Here is a 22,162-nt window from a genome sequence, read left to right as displayed (position 1 = left end):
CTCCTGGCACCCTGCCCCCCACCAGAGCCCCTTGCTCTGCTATAGTCTCCTCGCTGCTCAGTGCCTCATCTAGTCTGGCCACTCATTCTCTCCCTTCTTCGGCTTGCGTCCCCCTAGGTGGGTGCTGGTTTTACTCAGCTGGTCACCTCTGTGTGCGCAGGATCTGGGTGCACTCCTGAGCCTGTACATTGCGTGTCTTCAGCGTGTGCCTGATGTGTGTGCTGCGGCGTGTGTCTGCTCTGTGAGGGGTGTGTGTGTGGTGGGAGGGGGTGGGAGGAGGGGCAGCGTGTCTGTTCTATTTTTACTGGCCAGTTGCTGTCGCTCATAGTTTTCATAGCCTCCCCTCTGCTCTGCCCCTCACAGTCTGCGGTCCACAGGGAGACACAGGCCAGCCCAGCTCACAGAGACCGAACGAGGTAAGTGTCTGCAGCCCTGAACTTTGGATCGAGGTCGAGCCCAGAGAGAAAAACTGGGGCTTGAGTTTCAGGAGACACCCAGGGCCTGGGGATGGAGGGAGACATGTCTTGCTTGTGCAACTGGGTTGGCTGGTGGAACGGCCCCCAAATGCTCCCGCAGGGTTTCATCCTGTGCAATGACATCTCTCCTGTAAAACTGTGATTGGAGGTAAAATCCCCCCTGCCCATTTTAAGGCTAGAGCCAAGAGCAGAATTTCCCACAAGGTTGCTCAAGGGGCCCCAGGGCAGAGCCTAGCAGATTCTGTTTCACACCAGGCTGTCCAGCGGGCCCCAGGAGGGAGAGGGCACCGAGGGGAAGGGGGTGGCATTGGGAATCAGGGAACGGGGGTGGCAAAGCTGCATTTGGAGATTTAGGAGGAGCCTGGTGAGCAATACAAGTAGGCAATGCCTGCAGCAGAAAAGAAAGAAGGTACTCCGGTGTGTGGAGCTCTGGGCGAGCCTGGAACACGGGACCCCAGCCTCTGCTGACTGAGGAAACCATCTTGTCTCTTTGTTCTTTGTCTTTGAGGGACGTGCTCAGTTCCCTTTGCCCACCTGTCTGTAGAGTAGGGCAAGAAGAGGTGAGGGCAGACTGCCAACACTGCTTGGCGAGGGCCCCACCCCTGTCCACTGCTCCTGGCTCTGAGGAGTGGAAGTAGTTGGGGTAGGGGGGCTCTAGAAGGGAAGGCCAATGGTGACAGCATTTGGGGTTGGGGCATGAGAGTCTGAACGCATAACAGAGGGCTCCTTCTATTTGGATCCGTGGCTGGGGGTGGGGTGAGGGCTAAAGGCACCACCAGCCACCAGGTTTGGGAGACTGTCCCACAGCCGTCCTGAGATTAGGCTTTCCTGTTAAGAGCTCAAGATGGGGGTGTGGGAGTAACGATGCTTGCTAATAGTCAAAGAGGACTGGGGTGCCCTTGAACTGGGGTCCAAGGTCAGGGAATGGGGAGCAGAGGGAAGCACATGAGCCTAACCAGAAACTTGTGTCCCTGATGATCAGGCGTGCAAAGGGATCGGTCCCGTCCCTAAAGACACACACACAATCACTTATACACTTACACTTACGCAGACACTCACACACTCAGCCTCATAGTCTAGTTGATATTCCTGTCCCACCCCACGGGGCCTCAGGGAAAGGGAAGCCCAGCTCCGAGTCAACCCCTGGCCATCTTTTGCTCCCTCCCTCCCTCCAGCGGTGGATTTTCTAATTATCTCCTTGCTTGCTACTTGTGGGGGTGAAGGAATGCTGGCTCTCCAGCCTCACATTTGCTGCTGCTATCTGCATCCTGACTCTGCTTATCAGGTTTCTGCTTGTCTCCCGTAGGACCTGTCAAGGGGTCCCGTCTGGTGGGTATCAGAGCACAGGCTGGGGACCCCTTGGCCTGGCATTCGTCAATGGGGCAAGCTGGGCAGCAGGCGGGGAGAGGGGGCAGACCCTGGAGCTTGGCAGGGGGCCCGGACTGGCCTGGGCAAGTAAGGCCCCATGCTGGTGACAGTGGGGCTGTCTGAGGGAGGTGTGAACATGGCCAGATGCCCACCAAGGGTGAGCCACATCCCTACTCAGCTGAGACCTGGTGCCCTCTGCAGACTGGCATTATGGGAGGCAATGATGATGGATGGACAGACCTGGAGGTGTTTCTTTACCAGCTAGTGTTTCTTTTTGGACTTCCTCGGGAGTCTTCAGAGGAGAGGAGCCCTCAGAATAAACAGCTGGTGATAAAATCTAATTTCAGCCAAATATCTCTGGAATTTATGGATTGGCTCCTACCTCTCCCTCTGTGCCCCAGGGTGACAGCTGAGACTCTGGGGTCACACTCCCTTTCCCCCTCCTCCACCCTAGGCCTCACCCTCCCCAGGCAGCAGGGGCAGAGGTGGGGGGCCCAGAGGGCTTTCTGACAGGGTGGGGAGTTTCAGGACAGGTGGCCAAGTCCCACTCGTGGGGTGGGGGAGGAGGCTTCGTGGGCACAAAGGGAAAGGAGAGAATTAAGGCAGAGCCAGAAGGTGGCTCTAGAATGAAGTTACTGGTAGCTACTTTCCAAGTGTCCTTTAGATTTTGCCCTGCCCCCTACCAAACCAGGTTCTTGGACCAGATTCGAACTCCCGATCCTGTGCTCCATGGCCCCCGATGCACACACGCCGGTTTCCTCCTCACTTCACAACCCAGCTCGGGATTCCTGTCCTGCCTTGCACACCTGCTCCCACCCAAGTTGCCCTTCTTTCCCCGATGTTTTGCACAATCCCCACCCTCTACTGGAATGCTCTTTGTCCAGGCCCAGGCAAGATGGTGAGTCAGGTCTGGCTTTGGAGTATCCCCCTCGTGTAGCCTTGAGGACCCCCTTCTTGGCCTGGGTCCCCCAACTGTTGGGACTGAAGGGAGCCCCAGGATAACCCAGTCAAGGAGCTTCAAACTGTGCTGCACAGTCAGAGGTCCTCAAGAAGGCCTTGGGGCTCCTATGTAACCCGCTTCAACCTGGGCCGTTTACTCTTATTGATTACATTTGTGTTCCTTCCAAGTAAAATTTGGTTTGAACGAAGGCTTTAAAGGCTTTTTTAAGTGGACAATTTATCTAACCTCGATTTCTGCAGAGGGGAAAACTGGCCTGGAGAGGGTCAGGATAAAGAACAGAGTAGAACGCAGGATCTGCTCTGCCTCCTGGCTTGACCCCCTCCAGGGCCCCCTCGCCGCCCTACCCCAGGGGTGCAGGTTACACTGCCCTCTATGGGAGTAGCATGCCCGGGCCCAATTACATTGCACAATGTCAACAGCGCCCTCTGGAGTTGTGCTCTATGGCGGCTACCTGTATTCTGTCTTCACTCGGTGCCACTCATCTTTCAGACGCTTCCCCTCTCTGAGAACTTCATGCCCACGCTCATCCACAGGACAGACTCTCAACTCAGCACGTTGTTTAGGGCCCCGTGACCTCACTCTTCAAACAGAGTTCCATGGATTCCATTCTGTTCCCCACAGGGGTTGGTAAACTTTTTCTGGAAAGGGCTTGATAATAAGTATGTTAGGCTCTGCAGGTCACAAAACTTTCTGTTGCATATTCTTTATTTTCCAACCCTTTAAGCAAAAAGAGTTTGGGGGCCAGATTTGGCCTGTGGACTGTAATTTGCCGATCCCCGCCCTACATGACCGGCCAACAGAGCCACTTTGGGTTCTGATATTGCTTCTTTGCTCTTCTAAGACTTCTCTCTCTTGTGAGTGAATGAGTAAGTGGACGAGTGAATGAATGAACGAATGAATGAATGAATGAATGAAATAAAGAATAAATGGACAAGTATTTATCCTATTCTGACCTGTTGGAATCCATTATGTCTGATTTCTTCTTCCTGTTGTCGGACACTCCCAGGCTGGGCTGCTGACACAGCCCCAAGGCTCAGCTGGGTTGGGAGGCAGCAGTCGTAACTTTCCCACACTGATGATTGCTTTGTGCCCGTAGGTGCTGCCCCCTCACCGCCACCACCATGCCTGAAGTGTAAGTAGCCCCGCCCCCACTGAGACTCCGGGAAAGCAAGGCCCATTGCTACAGATTTCAGTCCCATAGTTGAGGCGCCATCTGTCCAACCCCTGAAGCAGTTCCCCAGGAGATCAGATTCTAAAGCAGAACCAGTCCTGAGTGCCTGGGTCCCCAGTGTTACTGTGCATCGTCCTAGCCTTTGAGCAGAACTCATGCTCCAGGTTGCTTAGGGGAGAGCTTTGAGGCCTGTTTCAGAGTTTGTCTCTGCACCGATCAGATGAATTGCATGTGCCAGGCCATGATTTGACGTTGGCCCAACAGATGAACAAAGCATTGGAAATTTGCCCACAAGGCCAGAGACAGAAGGTTTCATGTTGCTGGAACCCTGTGTTGAGGCTTCCCTGAACTTCCACCCCTCCTCCCTGGCTTGCAATGACTAGTATCTCCCCGCGAGAACCTCCAGTAGCCCAGGGAGCCATTGGATTTTTATTCCGTTCTGCTGGTCCCCTTGCCTGATGCCTGATTTCCTTCCGGTGTGTGATTGTCACCACACCACCCCTGTCCAAGCTTGTCTACATGGCTCTGCTGTTGCATATGTAATATGAATGGTTCACGCTCTGTCTTCTGTTCTCTCCTGTCCATCCTGTGGTGGATGCCTGAAGCGAGGTAAGTGAGATTTGGGGTATCTTTGTTTTGGTTAGGTCTTGAGACTGGTAAAGGTGGCATAAGCAGTGTGTGTGGCAGGGGGCGGGGGGCGGGGCGGGTGGCCAGTTGCTAAGAAAGTCCCCGGAGAATAGAAATCTTGGGTGAAGATTCCGGGCAGCGGCTTCTTTGGGCCCAGGGTGGTGTCCCGGTGCACAGTCTCCCTGGAAGGTCGTCCTGGGGCTAGCTAGGGCCACGGCACAGCTGGGGGTGATTCTGCACCCATTCCTTGCTGTGCACCCTCGCTGAGCACGGAGCAAGTTCTTCCTCACTTGTTCTGCTCACTTGTCCAGCCCTGGGGGACCATCTTGTTTTTTGCAGAGCTGGACCTATGCAAAGCCATATTTGAAGAGTAACAAGGCATCATCATTGGGCTATTCTACCCCTGCCCGGTGACCAAACATTGAGGGAGGAGCACAGAGATGTCCTTCCACTCCCCTCAGGTCTTAGGTAACTCTGAAACAATCCAGATTTATCAGGCTGCTGAGAACACAGCCTGTGTATTCAGCCCTGGGTTAGGAACTTCAGGGATAGGGCTGTGGACTCTGAACTGGCAAGGGTGGGAATTAGTAGCACCGATGGAGGGGGCATTTGGCACAGAGATTCTCAATGAGATTCTCTGTACACCATTTTTCAATAGCCATATGAATTTCTTTTTTTCTTTTTAATGTTTATTTATTTATTTTGAGAGAGAGAGAGCAAGAGCAGGGGAAGGGCAGAGAGAGAGGGAGAGAGAGAGAATCCCAAGCAGGCTCTGCGTTGTGAGGGCAGAGCCTGATACGGGGTTCCATCTCCTGAACAGCGAGAGCATGACTTGAGCTGTAATCAAGCATCAGACGCTTAACTGACTGAGCCACCCCGGCGCCCCACCATATGAATGTCTAAGTTTTGCTGAGGCTCGTATTAAAGTGAGTCACCACTGATTGATGATGCAGCGAGGTGTCCCATAAGCTCACCAAACAGCGGGGGAACGATATTGCAACAAAACGTTTCCATGAGTACATTACAGTGTCTAAACCGTGAGTGGTAGTGATTATAGCCACGGGCCGTTTCTCCCACGAGCACACCAATCTGAGACGCAGTCCAAACCTCGCTTGAGAAGGTGAAGGGACAAACAGAACTGCTCTCGACAGTCGGATTAGAAGTCACACATTCCACGCACAAAATGCAAGGTCATTTTTCTCCCATTTTCTCCCGCAAATCCTGCTCACTTCTACTTTACACGCTAGCCTAACAAACCAGAGCTACGCTCTCCCAGCCCGCAGCGCAGTATAGTCTATGCTGCTCGCTGGTAACAATGAGAATCGACAACCTGTGGTCAAGAAGAGATACAAATGCTCAGGAGGCCTCAAGCCTCATCAGTTAGGAACTGCACAGCCCGCCTCACCTTCGCCTCCCCCGAGGGGAACGCTGCCGTAGAGCTAAGACTTGTGAGAACATGTCCAGTTGGCAGGAATATATCAAGGATTTTTTAAATAAGAAAATAAGGTTTTAAAAAAAATTTTGTTTTAACGTTTATTTATTTTTGAGACAGAGAGACAGAGCATGAACGGGGGAGGGGCAGAGAGAGAGGGAGACACAGAATCTGAAACAGGCTCCAGGCTCTGAGCTGTCAGCACAGAGCCTGACGTGGGGCTCGAATTCATGGACCGTGAGATCATGACTTGAGCCAAAGTCGGATGCTTAACCGACTGAGCCACCCGGGCGCCCCAAGAAAACGAGGTTTTTATACCTGAGGAAGATGAATACGGCTGATGTTGACATTAAAAAAGCTGTGATGGCTAAAAAGATATACTTCTTCACGTATGAAATTCACAGCTTTTTCCTCTGACATAACAGATCATCAAGGTGTTGGTACATTACTATGTAGAGCACTAACAGGTGCCTCTCTTTCATGACTTCCAAAGGATTTGCACGTCCACGATGTCATTCTGTCTGTAATAACTCTCTGGACTGAGGAAGGTGGGTGTCAGCATCCTTATTTACAGACGAGGAAGGAGGTGCCCACAGAGGTCATGTGACCCACGTAGGCTCCCACCAGCGTTAGAACCAGGATTGAAAGCGGGGGCTTCAGCCTCTAAGTCAAGGTAGCTGACTACAGCATTCTCTGAATTTGAGGGGCTCAGTCACAGAGGTGAGGGACCTGTTAAGGGACCCTATGGCGAGGATTCTGGGTAATGATGGTGAACCTGGCTGGCACGCACGCATCCTGGCCTAGACCACATTTCCGGTTTTGCAGCCTCTACCTCACCACCTGTCTCTCCCCTTCTCACCCTCAGAGAAAGCCCAAGATCACTGCCTCCCGCAAACTGTTGCTGAAGGTGAGGCTTCGTGCTGGCTCTGGGGGACATCCAGTGGGAGACGGAGGAAGGCATGTGGTGCAGACTCTGTGGGGGTGTGGAGGGTCGTGGGGGGTGAAGAGGAAGGAGGCCAAAGTGAGGGTGATGAGGGGGCAGAGGGGACTCAGCCACTGCCTGAGACTGGTGGTCAGTGAGAGGGAACCTGAATCTATGGAGTCCTGGCACCTGCCCAGATTCCTGAGAGGAGGCAGTGACCAGCTTCAGGGTGGCAATCCCCTGGTGGCAGGCAGAGGGCCTTGCTTTATTTTGGCAAGAGTTTCTGTCTTTGGAGCTCTGTGGCCCAGAACAGACCAGGAGTGGGTAAGAGGGAGACTGAGGGAAAAACAAGTTCCGGGGTCCAAGAAATGCTGCGTGCGGTCTCTCAGTGCTTGCTCTCACATGGTCCTGCCTGCAGCCAGCCCACACACCTGCACACCCCGTGGGACTATCTTGTTCGTACTCTCCCAGGGCTGCCTGGGCTGCGCCCTGACCAGTATGAGAACACGTTGCTTGTAGAGTCAGAGGCAAGAGCAGAGCCTTCCCCTCTGGCCCTGATGCTGGGGGCGGGGGGCGGGGGGGGGGGGGCGGAGGGAGAGGATGTGGGGAATCCGAGGGCCCCAGGCCCCGGGGTCAGGAGGCTCTGTCCCATCTAGAGCCTGATGCTGGCCAAGGCCAAGGAGTGCTGGGAGCAGGAGCACGAGGAGCGGGAGGCTGAGAAGGCACGCTACCTGGCCGAACGCATCCCCACGCTGCAGACCCGTGGCCTGTCCCTCAGTGCTCTGCAGGTGAGTCTGTGCGGCTGACCCCAGGGCCCAGCTGGCAGGAGCCTGAGCTAACACTGGCTCCAAGCTCGGTTCATTTACAAGCGGCTCTTCCCTTACAAGGTCTCATGTCATCTCATAGACCCCTGGGAGGTGGTGCTGGTAGATCCCATGTCACAAGTGCAGGAAGGGAGACTCAGAGCGGGGAGGAGCAGCTTTTTGGGTGGGGCCAGGCCAGGGCTGGGGCCCCACATCAGACCAGTGCCAGGGCCTGGAAGGTGTGCAGTGGGGTGGGAGTGGGGGGGATCTTGGGAGGCCCCATTTCTCCCCTTCTCCTGCAAACAGGTTTTTAATGTTTGCAAAACACTGATACCTGTTTACATGCCGGTGGCTGCAGAGAAAAGAGACTGGAAGGAAATATACCAAAATGTCACCAATGGTCATCTTCTACTGGTGACATCACTCGTTATTTTTAAAAATTTTTTAGGGGCGCCTGGGTGGCGCAGTCGGTTAAGCGTCCGACTTCAGCCAGGTCACGATCTCACGGTCCGTGAGTTCGAGCCCCGCATCGGGCTCTGGGCTGATGGCTCGGAGCCTGGAGCCTGTTTCCGATTCTGTGTCTCCCTCTCTCTCTGTCCCTCCCCCGTTCATGCTCTGTCTCTCTCTGTCCCAAAAATAAAATAAACGTTGAAAAAAAAAAAAATTTAAAAAAAAATTTTTTTTAAATGTTTATTTTTGAGGGGGTGGGGAGAGAGAGAGAGAGCGAGAGAGCAGGGGAAGGGCAGAGAGAGAGAGAGAGACACAGAATCTGAAGCAGGCCCCAGGCTCTGACCTGTCAGTGCAGAGTCCAACACGGGGCTCGAACCCACAAACCACAAGATCATGACCTGGGCCAAAATCAGACATTTAATCGACTGAGCCACCCAGGCACCCCACTCGTTATTTTTATTATGTTCTTTTTGTTTAACACATAGTTTTCAAATTTTCTTAATTGTATTAACTGATTTTTATAAGAAAACTTTTTAAAGAAAACAGTTACATTCAGAAAGGAAAACAAAGGGCTTACACACTGAGCTATCAGAAGCCATGAACCTCAGAGAAAAGGGGATGGTCAGGTCCTTTCCAGAATGTAAATCTTGCAAAGGTGCTGGGCATGGAGGCAGAAAAGAAAGGCTGGGGTCCCCAAAGCTCCTGTCCCCTCTTTTCTGTTTGTGCTTGATTAACCTTTCTTCCTCCAGGACCTCTGCCGGGACCTGCACGCCAAGGTGGAGGTGGTGGATGAGGAGAGATATGACATTGAGGCCAAATGCCTCCACAACACCAGGGAGGTGAGCCTGTAGGAGGAGAGGGCAGGCTGGGTGCGTGGTGGGGCGATGTCCAATGTCCGGGGCAGGTGGGGGGGGCAAGGATGCTGCAGCCGTGGACTAGGTAGGTCCCCCTTCTCCTGCAGGGTCTGGGAAGTGGCCACTTGGGAAGCTCTGGTCTCTTCACTCCAGCCCCTAGGACTGGAGATGGGCAGAGAGGATAATCACACAGATGAAAAGCACAAACTTCCTCCCAACCGGCCACACGGGCTCCTCAGCCTAAGAGGAGCTGCCCTCTTTGTTCACCCACACAAACAATCATATGCTTGTTAATAACATCTTCCCTTTGTGAATGGCTTTCATGTGCATTGCACCCTTTGATCCTCCCTACGCCCCCCGTGGATGAAGTAGGTGCTATTATCTGCACGTTACAAAGAGGGACGCTGAGGTTCAGAGAGGCTGAGAAATTTGGTCCAGGTCACACAGTGGTGATTGTGGGACCAGGTCTGGTCGCTGCCCCCCCCGCCCCCACGCCCACCCACTGCAGTGCCCTGTGCTCCCTCGGTGTGGGGCGTGGGAGCATTAGCTCAGTCCAGACCCTGCTCCAGTGTGATGGGGCAGAACTCAGAAGGGCAGGACTCCTGATGCTGTAGTGAGCTGCTCCTGGATGCTTGTTCAAACAGGGAGGAGGGGACGTAGTGGGATGGGACACCACTTTGTTTCTTCCTACTTCTCCCATCAGGAATGATGGTTTGTGGCATCACTAATCTTCCCAGAATTCCCTCTAGAGATAGCACCCTGGAGTGGAGTTCATCCGCCCCACTGGACCAAGGCTGTGCCCTCAATGAACTGCTTTGAAGGCTCACTGGGAGGGGCTACTTAGAAGCAGAAATGGGGCCACAGGAATAGGAGGCAGCAGCCCCCCCCCCCCCCGAAACAGGGCTTCCAAACCAGACTTGTGCTGAGTTTGGTGGGACTGCCCTATCTATTCACCCTACCCTGACAGAGAGGGCTAATGCGCTTTATCTGTCCATTTACTCTTTCATTCATTCGTCAACAAACACATTGTGGCTATTTGCAAAGTGATGAGTGGGTCTGAGTGTCCCAGAGGGTCTGGCCTGGAAGCTGGAGAATTTGGGGGGTGGTTTTGGCTGGAACTGTCGAAGTCTGAGGTCCTCAGGAAGGGTGCCCTGGGGGTGCACGCAGTCTCTCCAGTGAACCCTCGCTTCTTCTCACCTGCAGATTAAGGACCTGAAGCTGAAGGTACTGGACCTCCGTGGGAAATTCAAGCGTCCACCACTGCGTCGGGTCCGGGTCTCAGCTGATGCCATGCTCCGGGCCCTACTGGGCTCCAAGCACAAGGTGTCTATGGATCTGCGGGCCAACCTGAAGTCAGTGAAGAAGGAAGACACAGAGAAGGTGAGGAGCCCTCTTCTCAGAACCTTTCACTCCCTGTGCCATCAGCCTTTACCAGTCACTCCATCACATAGACTCAGGCAGGAGCTCCTGTTGGAGGCCAGGCAGCCTGTTAGAACATTCTAGAACCCTCTGGGAGACCAGTGATGAAGTCTTATTCTGTTTTGGAAGAAAGAAGACTTGCTCCCTTCCCTCAGGCTGCTCTCAATCTGAGGAGGAAACTGGGACATGAAGAAAGCCAGACCAAGCAATAAAGTAAAAACTCTACCCAGTGTGAAGAGAATGTGGAGTTAGGATGACAAGGGAGACAGTGACCTCTGTAGCTACTGGGGAAAAAGACAGCAGATCATTGTGGTCATAGGACCCATGAGCACAGAAATTAGAAAACTGGGTTCAATCACTCATTCAGGAACAAATCACTCAAAGCTGATTGAGCTCAATATATGTGCCCAGAATCAATGGGCTCTAGAAGGAACACGGATGAAAGACATGGTCTCTGGCCCTAGAAGCTTCATAAAGAGAAGAGATGGCCAGGCAATATGCTGATAAAATGGGACATGAGCCAATTTATGAGGAGGTAGGTTAGAAGGGGTGGCCTTGAGCTGCCTTGAGCACCAGACCAGGAAGTTGGTGTAGGTCTGGAGGCAATGTTGGGCTGCGAGTTCACTGGGGTGGGAACTAGCCCCAATCATCCAGAACTTCCAGCTGACACAGCCTCCTCCTTCCTGTGGAGCTTGATATGTGTCTGTCTCTGAATGTGTCCCTGGACCTCACCAGCTGGGTAGGGCTGTCAGCATTTCCTCTTCTTGAAGAGACTGACTTTCTTTCCTTCTTCTTTTTTTTAATGTTTCAATGTGTTTATTTGTGTTTATTTATTTTGGGAGACAGAGAGAGCATGCATGCACATGTGTGAGCAGGGGAGGGGCAGAGAGAGAGGGATAGAATCCCAAGCAGGCTCCACACGGGGGCTCCCACATGGGGCTCGATCCCATGAACCGTGACATGACCTGAGCCGAAATCAAGAATCAGGCGCTTAACCAACTGAGTCACCCAGGGGCCCCGAGGAGTCTGACTTTCTTTCCTTTTCTTTTTTTTTTTTTTAAATGTTTATTTATTTTTGAGAGAGACAGAGACAGAGAGCAATCAGGGCGGGGCCAGAGAGAGAGGGAGACACAGAATCCGAAACAGGCTCCAGCTGTCGGCACAGAGCCCGACGCGGGGCTCGAACTCACAGACTGCGAGAACATGACCTGAGCCGAAGTCGGACACTTAACCCACTGAGCCAGCCAGGCGCCCCTGGAGTCTGACTTTCTAGCACCTAGTTTCTTTTATGTCTGGAGGGCCTGGCTGCCCTCTGGCCTGCTAAGTCTCTGATGTGTGTGTGGCCTGCCCACAGGAGAGGCCCGTGGAGGTGGGCGACTGGAGGAAGAACGTGGAAGCCATGTCTGGGATGGAAGGCCGGAAGAAGATGTTTGATGCCGCCAAGTCTCCCACCTCACAGTAGAGGTACCTAGAGACCAGCTCCCTTCTTCTTGGGCCCACCAGAATCTAACAGATAACAGGGGCTCCAGAACGATGGCTGGTGGGTTGGGCCCAGCGTGGTGCATCGAGGAGAGTCAGCTCTGCTCCAATCAGCCCTGGCTCTAGCAACCTAAGGCCTTGGGCACATCATTTCTGCTTTGGGGCGTTGTTTGTTACCCTCATCTATAAAACTGGAGGCTGTAGCAGATCAGTGTTCTCCAAGCATGGTCCTCAGACCAGTGGTATCAGTACCACCTGCTAATGATCTGGCCCCACCCCTGAGCCATTGAATCAGCAACTCTGGGGTGGGCCAGCCCTGTAGGTATTCTCCTGCAAGACCTTGAGAGCCACTGGGTGAGACGATCCCTGGGGGCCCCCAGCTCTGACTTGCTGAACATCTAAGCTTTTTAAAATACCTCCTGGCAAAGTACCCCAAATCACAGTCTCTGGTTCCAGGGGGGATTCTATTCAGAGAAGACGAGCCCCCCCACCCCCTTCTCTGAGGAAGTTGCTGGAGAAAGCAGCAAAGTTAGGCCTCATAAAATCCCCATGGGAGTGCCAAGGGGATGTGCAGTAGGGCAGAGGTCTGCTAAATAGCCCTGGCAGGGCAGGCTTTCCAGAGCTCTGAGCTCCCTGAGGAAGTGATGGGCAAGGGTTAGTAGATACAGGAGAAGGGCGTGTCAGAAGGCTGATGTGCAAGTAAGAGCCCAGAAGCAGAAATTAACCAGTGGTGGAGGAGGAGCTACAGTGGGGAGGAGCAGTGATTGGGCTTCAGAAAGGAGAGGGGAGGGAGTTTGGGCCCTGGGCTGCCAAGCTGAGGCTTCATAGGCGCCCCTCCGGATGGTGGTCCAGCCCCGGGTGTGCTAGGGGTGAGAAGTTCCAGAACTGTATCTCCTGCGGGTAAATCTGTAAAATGGCTTCTGCCTCTTTGTCCCTACAGGCCGGCTTGCTGCACTGTGCTCTGAGCTTCTGCTTCTCCCTCCTACCTCCAGCCTGCCTCACCCGCCTCTCTGCATCCCACCCTGCATTTTGGAACATCCCATCCTGCTCCCACCTCTCCCCTCCAGCCTGAGTGCCCTCCTCTGGAAGTGGGATTAAACAGACACCCAAGAGGACAAACACACCAGTGTCTGAAGAGTTCACCCTAGCAGGGTATAGACCCTGGCTAGCCGTGGTACAGCCAAGCTGAGGAGGAAGAGGTGTGAAAGCATCTTCCCTCTGGCCCCGTGCTGCATCCCACCACTGCTTCTATGACATGTAGGGTGCCCCCAGGCATCACAGCTTCTCCATTAAAAACCAGGGTTCTGGTCATTTCTGTAGCTCTGGCTGTGAGTGCTCAGAAGAAAAGGAAAGACAGGGAGTCTGAAGAGATGGCTGTTCTGGGCTCGAGGCATGAGCTCAGGGTCCGAATGGAGGTCTAAGGAGTTGGCAGCTGCCTGCTAAGGTCCCCCTGGGACCCCTTCTGCGCAGCCCCAGTGACATCAAACAGCACCCTGTCACCATCCAGGACACTCAGATTACCCAGGCCCTAGCCTCTGGAACAGCCCCAGCCCCGCCTAATGACTCCAGCCAGCAGAATGGGCTTCTGCATTCAAAGCCCCTTGCCCTGCTTGATTTCACAGTTCCCTTTCTCTGAAAACCTGCATTAGCTCTCCCTGGAAGCTGCTGGATATTCCTGAGTATTCTGGCCTGAGAGGTCAGGGTGCTTTCAGCCCCTTACCTGGTCCTACAGGCCTGGGCAAGAGTTACTCAGCACCCTGGCCCAGGCAGGAGGGACAACTCACAGTTCTAAGTCTGGCCACTAGGTGGCTCCTTCCCCATCGCCATCCCTGGGGCTGCCCTTTACATCTGATCCCTGCTCCCTCCACCTTCATCCACTTTCCTCCCAGTTTCTCTTCACACTCCTGGACTAGTCATATCCTCCATATCCACTTGCCTCGGGGTGGGCCGACCAGTGGTCTGCCCTCTAGGTGAGGTCCTTTCTCCATTCCACTGATATCTGGACCCAAAGCCTGATGAGGGGTGTGAGCCTGCTGGGGTGGAATCAGGGGAGGGGACAGCTTCCCCCGCTGCCCTCCCACATACCAAGGAGAGTGGCTCCTATGGAACAGAGACCAAAGTTCTGGGTAGAGCAGAGCCTGGCTTTTCAGGGCGGTGTCCTGGTGACTCCTGAATTAAGCCTACAAAGAAAGTGGCTGTCCCCGACCGGGGCCCTTTGACTTTTTGATCAATTCAGCCCTGGTCCCAGAGAGGCTGAGCTGTCTGAGGAGTCCCCCTTCCTTCCACCTGGTGAGTCCCTGTTCTGCCCTCTGCTCCCAGGGTATTATCTGCCACAAATGCCAGAAGCTGAGTACAAAGTGCAGGGCCAGCTACTTCCTGGGGCAGGCCCTCGGACCCAGATCTGCTCAGCCTGCCAGCCCCTTGAAGGACCAGGAGCTTGGGATGCGTTTAGGGAAGGCAACACTCTGCTTGGGGTTCTTGCGACAGCCAGCTCAGTAGGCAGAAAGGCAGATGTGTGCAAAGAGCACAGCTCCTACCATACTCAGAAAGCCTTAGGCGTGGACACACCCAGTCTCTCTCATACGCACACACGAAGCTGGAGAACCTGATGGGGCCGGTCTGTACACAGAGGATGGGGTTGGGCTTCGTGCCCGGGCAGCCACAGAAACCCACCCTTCCCTGCCTCAGAGGGCTCCTCCCGGCTGGCCTGGGTCCAGAGCATGGTCTCCTTGCTTTGCCTCTTCTCAGCCCTTTGAGAGAGCCTGGCCCCAAGTTCCAAAGCCAAACATCAGTTCCACCAGTCGACTGTTAACCTGGGGCCCTGGCAGACTGGGGTCTCCACCCTGCCCTACAGAGGCAGGAGACCAGCCCCAGGTCTGACTCAAAACAAACACCTCGGTGCAGAGAGCCCTTGGGGCCAACTCAACACACCCAAGGTGGGTGCCCTCTGGGAAAGGGCCACGGACATCCAAAGGCTTTCCGGAGGTCATCATTTGGTTTTTCCTGCTTCCCTGCACGGCTGAACCTAATCCACCTCCCGTGAGGGTGGACCAAGGGCAAAGAGGCAAAACGCTTCCAGAGAGCCAAAACCATGGGAACTGAGTGGGTGAGGGAAGAGGCAGGCGCCGTCACAGGGCTGCTTTGGGTGGGACAGCAATCTTGGGAGGGGGCTGCTCATTTCGTTGTAGCTGTGAACAGGGCCTGGGTGGGAGGCATGGTATCCGGAGAGCCACGATTCCACCCCTTTCCCCACGGAGGGCCAGCACGACCCGGACCAGATACAGGGGGAGCTGAGCTGGGACCTGGGCCTCCCACTGAAAACAGATCCCACATGCAGCCCATTTACTAAGTGCCAGGCACCACACTGTACACACCTTCACACTTGACCTTCACAACAGCTCTATGAGAAAGGTGCTATTCCTGGGGCATAGAGAGGCTAGCGTCTTCCCGTGGTCGCACAGGTAGGAGCCAGGATTCAACCCAGGCAGTCTGTGAGAGCCCGTATGCTTAGTCACTATTTTAATAAGAATAAATATGATGTTCAATGCTTTATCAGAATTATACCATTACATTCTCCCAAAATGCTAACAAATAGATCCTCTCGTCTTGGATTGGTGGGTGAGGACGTGGAGGCTTGGAGAGGTGAGGTAATTCACCCCAAGTCACAGGGTTTGGTAGCTGCACACCGGCAACTGGAGCCTCGGTCAACCTGCCTTTGGGGTAGTGCTTCCTGGGGCCTGACTTACCACTAAGAGCCCAAGCAGCCACCTTCTGGAAGGGACACGGCGGGGGGTTCAGGGGCCCACCCTATGCACCTGAGGAATCCCAAAATCCCTACCAAAAGGGAAGGCATTCAAATGAGATACAAATGTCCCCCAACTGAGCCAAGGCGAGGTCTTCCTCCAACACTGGGGCCAGAACTGGGGGCGCAGGGAGGGGCGATTTCTTGGGGGAGGCCTGTGGTTAAGCTGGGTAAACGTCTCCCCTGCAGCTCGAGATGGACCTGCTGCGCCTCTCTCTCCTTGGTAGGAAGGGCCAGGGCAGAATGCCACCTGCGAACGCCCTTGCCTGCCCCAGAGTCCTCGGGAGGCCAGCGGCTGCCTCTCCCTCCCCACGAGTGCCCTATCTCCATGGGGGCAGGAGGCCAGGCCCCCTGTCTGTCTGGAGCCCACCTCCAGCAGGTTGATCAGGGCAGGCCCAACGTCCAGGGCTGCCGGGGCTAAAGTGCCCTGCTGAAGGAGGCAGCTGAGTTAAACATTAGCCCCAGAGGCCCCCCACGAAGTAAGTCAGACTCCCCGCAGGGATCTGGGCTGGGCAGCCAGGGGGGCGGTTCCGTTCCAGCTGGGTGACCAAACTACTGAAGGCTGGGACAGGTTGCTGGGACCAGTGCAGGCGGCAGCCTCCTCTCATGACCGCATCAGTGCTCTCTCCTCAAAACTCCCCAAAGCTTGCCAGCCTGAGGCTCCTTCACTGGAGCTGAGGAACAAGGGTATTCTCTTACTCCCCAGACACACTCCTAAGCTGGCCAGTGAGTCCCTTTGGCGGAGCAGTGTGAGTCTCTATAACCCCCTGGCACCGGCACAGAGAACTGCAGTCAACATCTGGAGGCCCAGAGAAGGAAAGTGACTTGTTCAAGGTCACAGACATAATTGGGGATGAAAACACAGGTCCTTGGACCCCCAGTCTACTGAGAAAACTGGATGTGGGTGGAGGTTTGCTATCCCAGCCAGAGGCAGAGGCCTGGTGACCTGAGTGGGTGGCCCACCTCTGGCCTGGCTCAGCACCCGTTTGGCTCCAGTGCCAACAACAACTACCCCTGTCACCGGCCAGCACAGGCTGGGTGAGCCCGACCCTCTAGGTTTCGGAGAGAAGCGTGGCCTCATCTGCGTGTTCCAAACTGGGAGCCCCTGGGGGAGGAGTGTGTGTGTGAACATTCCCAGCTGTTCATCTGAAGGTGAGCCAGGTACGTGTGCACACAGCATGCAGTGGCTTGCCTGTCACAGAGTGGGGTGGACGCCCGCGTGTCCCTCGTACTGGTGCTTCGCGGATGCAACTCTCCTCATGAGCTCTTTGTGACCCAAATTTCCACTGCCCCACTGTGCTGCTGAGGAAGCCAGGGCCCCTGGGGTGAAGTTTCCACAAAGCTAACTGTACTCAGTGACAAGGACGGACCTATGCATGCCTTTGTCTTACTATTTTAGTATTAAAATATTCTTTACTTATGGAGCAGAGGATGGTGGGTGGTAATTGTCTTTTAATGTTCTTCCTTTGCAAAATAAAATGGTAGCAACACCATTTGGGGATTCGTATTTAAAAAGTGTTATGAATTTGTAAAAACCCAAAGCCAGGGAACCACTGCTCTGTGTGTGTGTGTGTGTGTGTGTGTGTGTGTGTGTGTGTGATTACTTCACTTATTTGTTTTCTGCCTTCCCGGAGAGTGGTCTGGCAGTTGTTTAGCGGGTATAAATGAATGAGAATAAAACTGAAATGTCAGGGTGTGACTTACAAATCTGATGGTTTGGGGCCAGGGGATCCCCCTAAATCTCCACTCTGGCCTCTTTAGAGAAGGGGAAGCTGCCCTAGGAGCTTTGTCGATAGGGGTTGAGGGTGGGGATTCCAGACATCAGTTCTGGCAGGGGAGGAGAGAGATGACCCCTTCCCCCACTGCTGGCTGGGAAGTCTTGAGAACCCCTTGCCTTTGACCTCGGAATTCCCCATGTGACATGCCCTACCTTCGCGGATTCTCCCCAGAGGAAGTGACTGGCACATGCCTGCGGTTTTTAATGTCTGTACATTGAAGAGCTATGAAATGAACACCCCTATGCCAACCACTCACGTTAAGATGGAGGGGATTGCAAATACTTTCAAAGGCCCTTCCTCTCCACAAAGATAAACACTATCCTCAACTCTGTGTTTACTATTCTCTTGGTTCTCTTCACAGTGCTGCTCCGCATTTCGGAATTGCTACACAAGACATCGTTTACTTTTGCATTTGCGGGGGGTGGGGCGTGTAAACCCGACAGAAATGCACGCTTCTTGCTTTTTCCACTGCGAGGTGAGGGTTGTAAAATTCACTCCTGTGGATACACTTAGCTGTAGCTCATCTCCAGTGCTGTGAAATGACCAAAATGCCATCGCTTACTCATCCGTGGTCCCGTTGATGACACTGAGGTGGTTTCCAGATTTTTGCTACTATAAACGGTGCTGCCTGGAATACTCATGAGCCTCTCTTCTGCCGCTCCTGCTCGAGAGTTTCTCTCCCCAGGTGTGCAATTGCTGGGCCGCCAAGAATGGTATCTTCGCTTTTGCTAGTCTGTACCACATGCACCCTCACCGGCAACTGTGGTAATTGCTGATGCGTGATATCCTGGTTTTGCCCCATCCTGGAGGCCAACGGATACTTAGAGTCCCCCCACCTCCACCCCGATCTCAGCTTCTCCCCGACCCAGCTCCCAAAGTTACGCTCGGCAGGGTTTTCAGACTATTTGGGTTTTCCTGTTCTTCTTCCCAAAGCCAGTGAGTGCAACTCTCCAATCCTTTACCAAGCACCCACTACACTAGGCATAGAGTTGAGGGGAAACTGAGGTGAAGAAGGCATTTGCTCTCTTCTCAAGATACTCACAAGACACTCAGGTTGTCAGCACATGGACACAGATATCTTGAACATTAACACGTCCCTCCCCCGCCTGTCCTCAGGGATCCCTCCATCCTCCCGCCTGCCCCGCCAAAGAAAACAGGCAAAGCTGTCTTCTGAGCACCCACACTCCCGCAGCCAGCCATCTTTGGACAGCTCCCCCTGGCTTTCTCCAGGGACCTGAAATTCTAAGGAGTAGAGGCCAGGGATGCTGTTGACCATCTTATAATGCAGGGACAGTCCCCACCACAGAGAATTATCAGGTCCAAAATGTCAATAATGCGGAGGCTGAAAAACCCCCAGTGGTCTAAAGTCACCCTCCTCCCTAAGCCTCCTCCTCCCCCTGCGTCCGTCTCATCCATGGCACCTGCATTCACCCAGCCCCTCAGGCTAGGGAGGTGAGAGTTCTGGATTTCTCCTGGATTTCTCCTACTTCACCACCTGCCATCAGCCAACTCAGTCTTGACAATTCAACTTTCCAAGGCTCTTGCTCTCCAACACCTCTCCTCTCCCTCTCCCTGGCTGCCCTTGCTCAAGCCCCTTTCATTTCTTTTGTGGACTGTAAAGAATGGCCTCCTCCTTCCAATCTGACCTCATGACCTTTCCCATTCAGAGGCCATGAACCCTTTTGCTTATATTCCACACGAAAAGGTAACTCCTGAGCACCACACACTGGGACCTCACCAGCTGCCCCCCATCTTTCCCGTCAGCCTTGGAAGGCATTCGAAGCTTCAGGCATATGAGTCGTCTCTCTGTTCCATAAGCACCTTCCACTTTTGCCCCTACGTCTTCCACTGTGTCTGGTAGTTGGATGCTCGACTGCCTTTTCTGGAAGTTGAGTTCCATTTAACTTTCAAGGCCCGACCAGATGTTCTTTCCTCTTTAGGACTTCCCAATCCCTCTATTAATCTCTCCTGATGACATAATTTCCACTTTTTACGAAGGTCTCTCTGGCAAGAGGCCTGGGTGTGCGGACGTTTGTGGAAATGTGTGTGCGTCCCCATTGCTAGAGTGAGAATGTCTGGAGGTCAGGAACTGAATCCTTATCATCTTTGTGTCACTGAAATCAAAGCCACTTGTTGATTGTAGTGGGTAGAATTACGTCTCCCCGCAAGATACGTTTAATTCCTATCCCCTGGTGCCTAAGAATGTGACCTTATTGGGAAATGGGGTCTTTGTGGATGTAATTAAGTCAACATGAGGTCATACTGCATGAGGTGGGCCCTCGTATAATGGCTGATGCCTTATTTATTTAAGTTTTATTTAGTTATTTTGAGAGAGAGAGAACTTGAGTGTGCACGGGGGAGGAGCAGAGAGAGAGGGAGGGAGAGAAACAGAGAGACAGGAAGAATCCCAAGCAGGTTCCACGTTCTGGGCTGAGCACTGAGTCCAACGCACAGCTCGATCCCATGACCGGGGAGATCACGACCTGTGTCAAAATCAAGAGTCAGATGCTTAACCACTGGAGACACCCAGGCGCCCCATGACTGGTGCCTTTATTAGAAGAGGGCACTGTGGACACAGACACCTAGACATAGGGAGAATTCCATGTGACCATAAAGGCAGAGTTTGGAACGACACAACTGTAAGCCAAGGAACTCCCAGGATGGCCAGCCACCGCCAGAAGCTAGGAAGAAGCAAGGAGTGATTCTCCCCTCAGGGCCTGAGGAGGCAGTTTGTCTGCCAACGGCTTCATCTTGGACTTCTACCCTCCAGAACTGTGAGGAAATAAATTTCTGTTGTTCGAAGCCCCTGAATTTGTGGCACTTTGTCCCAAGCAGCTCGAGGAAACCACTATGCTGGCACAGCACCAAGCAGAGTGCCTGGCACATAGAAAGTGCCTAGTAAAATATACAATACCCGCCCCCAAAGAACTCTCTGGACTTTAAGATGTACCTAATTCACTTTTCCTTACTTCTAGAGTCATCTGCGTACCGACCTTCCGTGTCTTTGGGTTTGTTTGTTTTTTTTTTTTTTTTTACATCCATAGAGAGGGTTTTGGATTTTGGACTGACAGATACCTGACTGTCCCCTGGCTTCATGAAGTGTCCCTGGAAGGGCCAGGCATCAAATGACTAGGAGTATTTTTCTTCTTAAGTTGAGGACCACTGGCAAACCCTGGAAGGAAAGTTCCCTTCCCTAAGCCCCCAGGGAGACAGCAGACAGCAGGCTGACAGACAGAAGTGTCAGACCCTGTATCGGAGTATCCAGGGACACAGCTTACGACCATCCCCTCCCTGTCTTTCCTTGGTCGAGCAAACAGCTCTGGGTCCTTCCTTGGCTTCTGTTCAGAACTCTCTGGGGCCTTGTCAACCTTAACGCTGCTCCCCAACACTCCGTGATGGACTCATTTGATCCCTGCAATCTGGAAGGAAGCAAAGTGTCATTATTTCCACGACATAGAAGTGATTGGGCCCAAGTCGCATGGCTCATAAATGGCAGAATCAGAGCTCAAAGCCAAGTCTCCAGGCTCCCAGTTCAACACTCACTCCTTAAACTTCACTCCTCACCTCCTATGCCAGGAAGGAAGGCTCCCCAGAGGAGGGGGTATTTGGGGGGAAGGAGATGCTTAGCTATGTCTCTGTTTCCAGGTTTCTGCTCAGCAGCTGGCTTGCTGGTCACTGTGAGATCTCAGAGCTGGAGGGCACCGTAGAGACAATCAGTCCTGGGTCAGCGCCAGAGGGAGGCCAGGCTGGGGAGCAAGGTCGGAGTGCTGGCAGTTGACTCTCCTCCATCTTCTTTTCCTGGCACCTGGGGCTGCTTCTCGTCCCTCTCAGACCAGGAACAGCTGCTGCTGACCTTGCAGTTCTGATCCATCAGGGGTGATAAGACTCTCGGTGCTCAGTGACTGGCCCTCTCTCTGCCCACCTGCTGCTGGTTCCTGGCTAGAAAGCACCGACACCCACCAGCCCAGACGGGCCCTTTAAGGGACCCAGGGGGTGCTGGTGGTGCCTGAGTTGCCTTCAAGTGGCTCCAAAATTCCAGTCCTGGTTATCGGGTTCACTCCTTCCGGGGGGAAAAGCTGATCTGCCTCTGCCCTGTTCCACACCCTGCCCCTCCAGCCCAAAGTCCAGTATCAGCAAAGCAAGGACAGTACCTTTGACATCATTGTGTTTTCAGAGCTGTGGGCGCTCAAATGTTTGCTGAATTGAATCTTCTTAAATCTCATTTTGTGGAGATGCTGGCTTTACAGGGGGCGCGTTTGGCAGTTTTGGAAGCGGCATAGCGAAAGCACGACCCAGCTCATCTCGGGGTGGGGGTGGGGGGGTGCTATTAGGGGCGGGGTGGGTGCCAAGGGCCCGGGAGGCACCCAGGGCTGCAGACCCGAGGTTACGGTGCCTGCTCTAACTTTCCCGCTCGGCGTCTGCTCGTAAGTTTCACGGGGCTAAGTCGGTTTACCGCCCGTATGCTCGGCCTGACCCTGATCTTCGGGTCCCCTCCAGCCGCCCCACTCCCCGCCACCCCGGGCCCCGCGAGGCCCCTGCGAGAGAGGAGGCGGCCCAGCGCCGAGCTGGTCCGACTGGTTCTGAGCAGGAAGTCCCCCGCCCTCGCCGCGGGCGGCCGAT

At 53.9% G+C, this 22,162-nt stretch overlaps 1 protein-coding gene across 1 annotated transcript; it reads left to right on the top strand.

The window, feature by feature from the left end:
* Positions 1–382: 382 nt before the first annotated feature.
* On the top strand, positions 383–13,166 carry TNNI1 (troponin I1, slow skeletal type). Its single transcript, XM_049634347.1, has 8 exons — positions 383–416; positions 3,902–3,941; positions 6,901–6,942; positions 7,614–7,745; positions 8,960–9,049; positions 10,268–10,444; positions 11,838–11,947; positions 12,903–13,166. The coding sequence occupies exons 4-7, from the start codon at positions 7,620–7,622 to the stop codon at positions 11,943–11,945; spliced, it is 501 nt and encodes a 166-aa protein (XP_049490304.1). The 5' UTR covers positions 383–416; positions 3,902–3,941; positions 6,901–6,942; positions 7,614–7,619; the 3' UTR covers positions 11,946–11,947; positions 12,903–13,166.
* The last annotated feature ends 8,996 nt before the right edge of the window (positions 13,167–22,162 follow it).

Source organism: Panthera uncia, chromosome F1, assembly GCF_023721935.1.
Source record: "Panthera uncia isolate 11264 chromosome F1, Puncia_PCG_1.0, whole genome shotgun sequence".
Classification (NCBI taxonomy): domain Eukaryota; kingdom Metazoa; phylum Chordata; class Mammalia; order Carnivora; family Felidae; genus Panthera; species Panthera uncia.
The sequence above is the reverse complement of the archived record's forward strand: the minus strand, read 5'-3'. Positions and strand labels throughout refer to the sequence as shown.

Bases quoted from the DNA above. Each gene is read 5' to 3' on its own strand.
- TNNI1 (XM_049634347.1), top strand. From the start codon at position 7,620: ATGCTGGCCAAGGCCAAGGAGTGCTGGGAGCAGGAGCACGAGGAGCGG. The intron at 9,050-10,267 runs GTGAGCCTGTAG...TCTCACCTGCAG, and splicing joins GCCTCCACAACACCAGGGAG to ATTAAGGACCTGAAGCTGAA. The intron at 10,445-11,837 runs GTGAGGAGCCCT...GCCTGCCCACAG, and splicing joins AGAAGGAAGACACAGAGAAG to GAGAGGCCCGTGGAGGTGGG.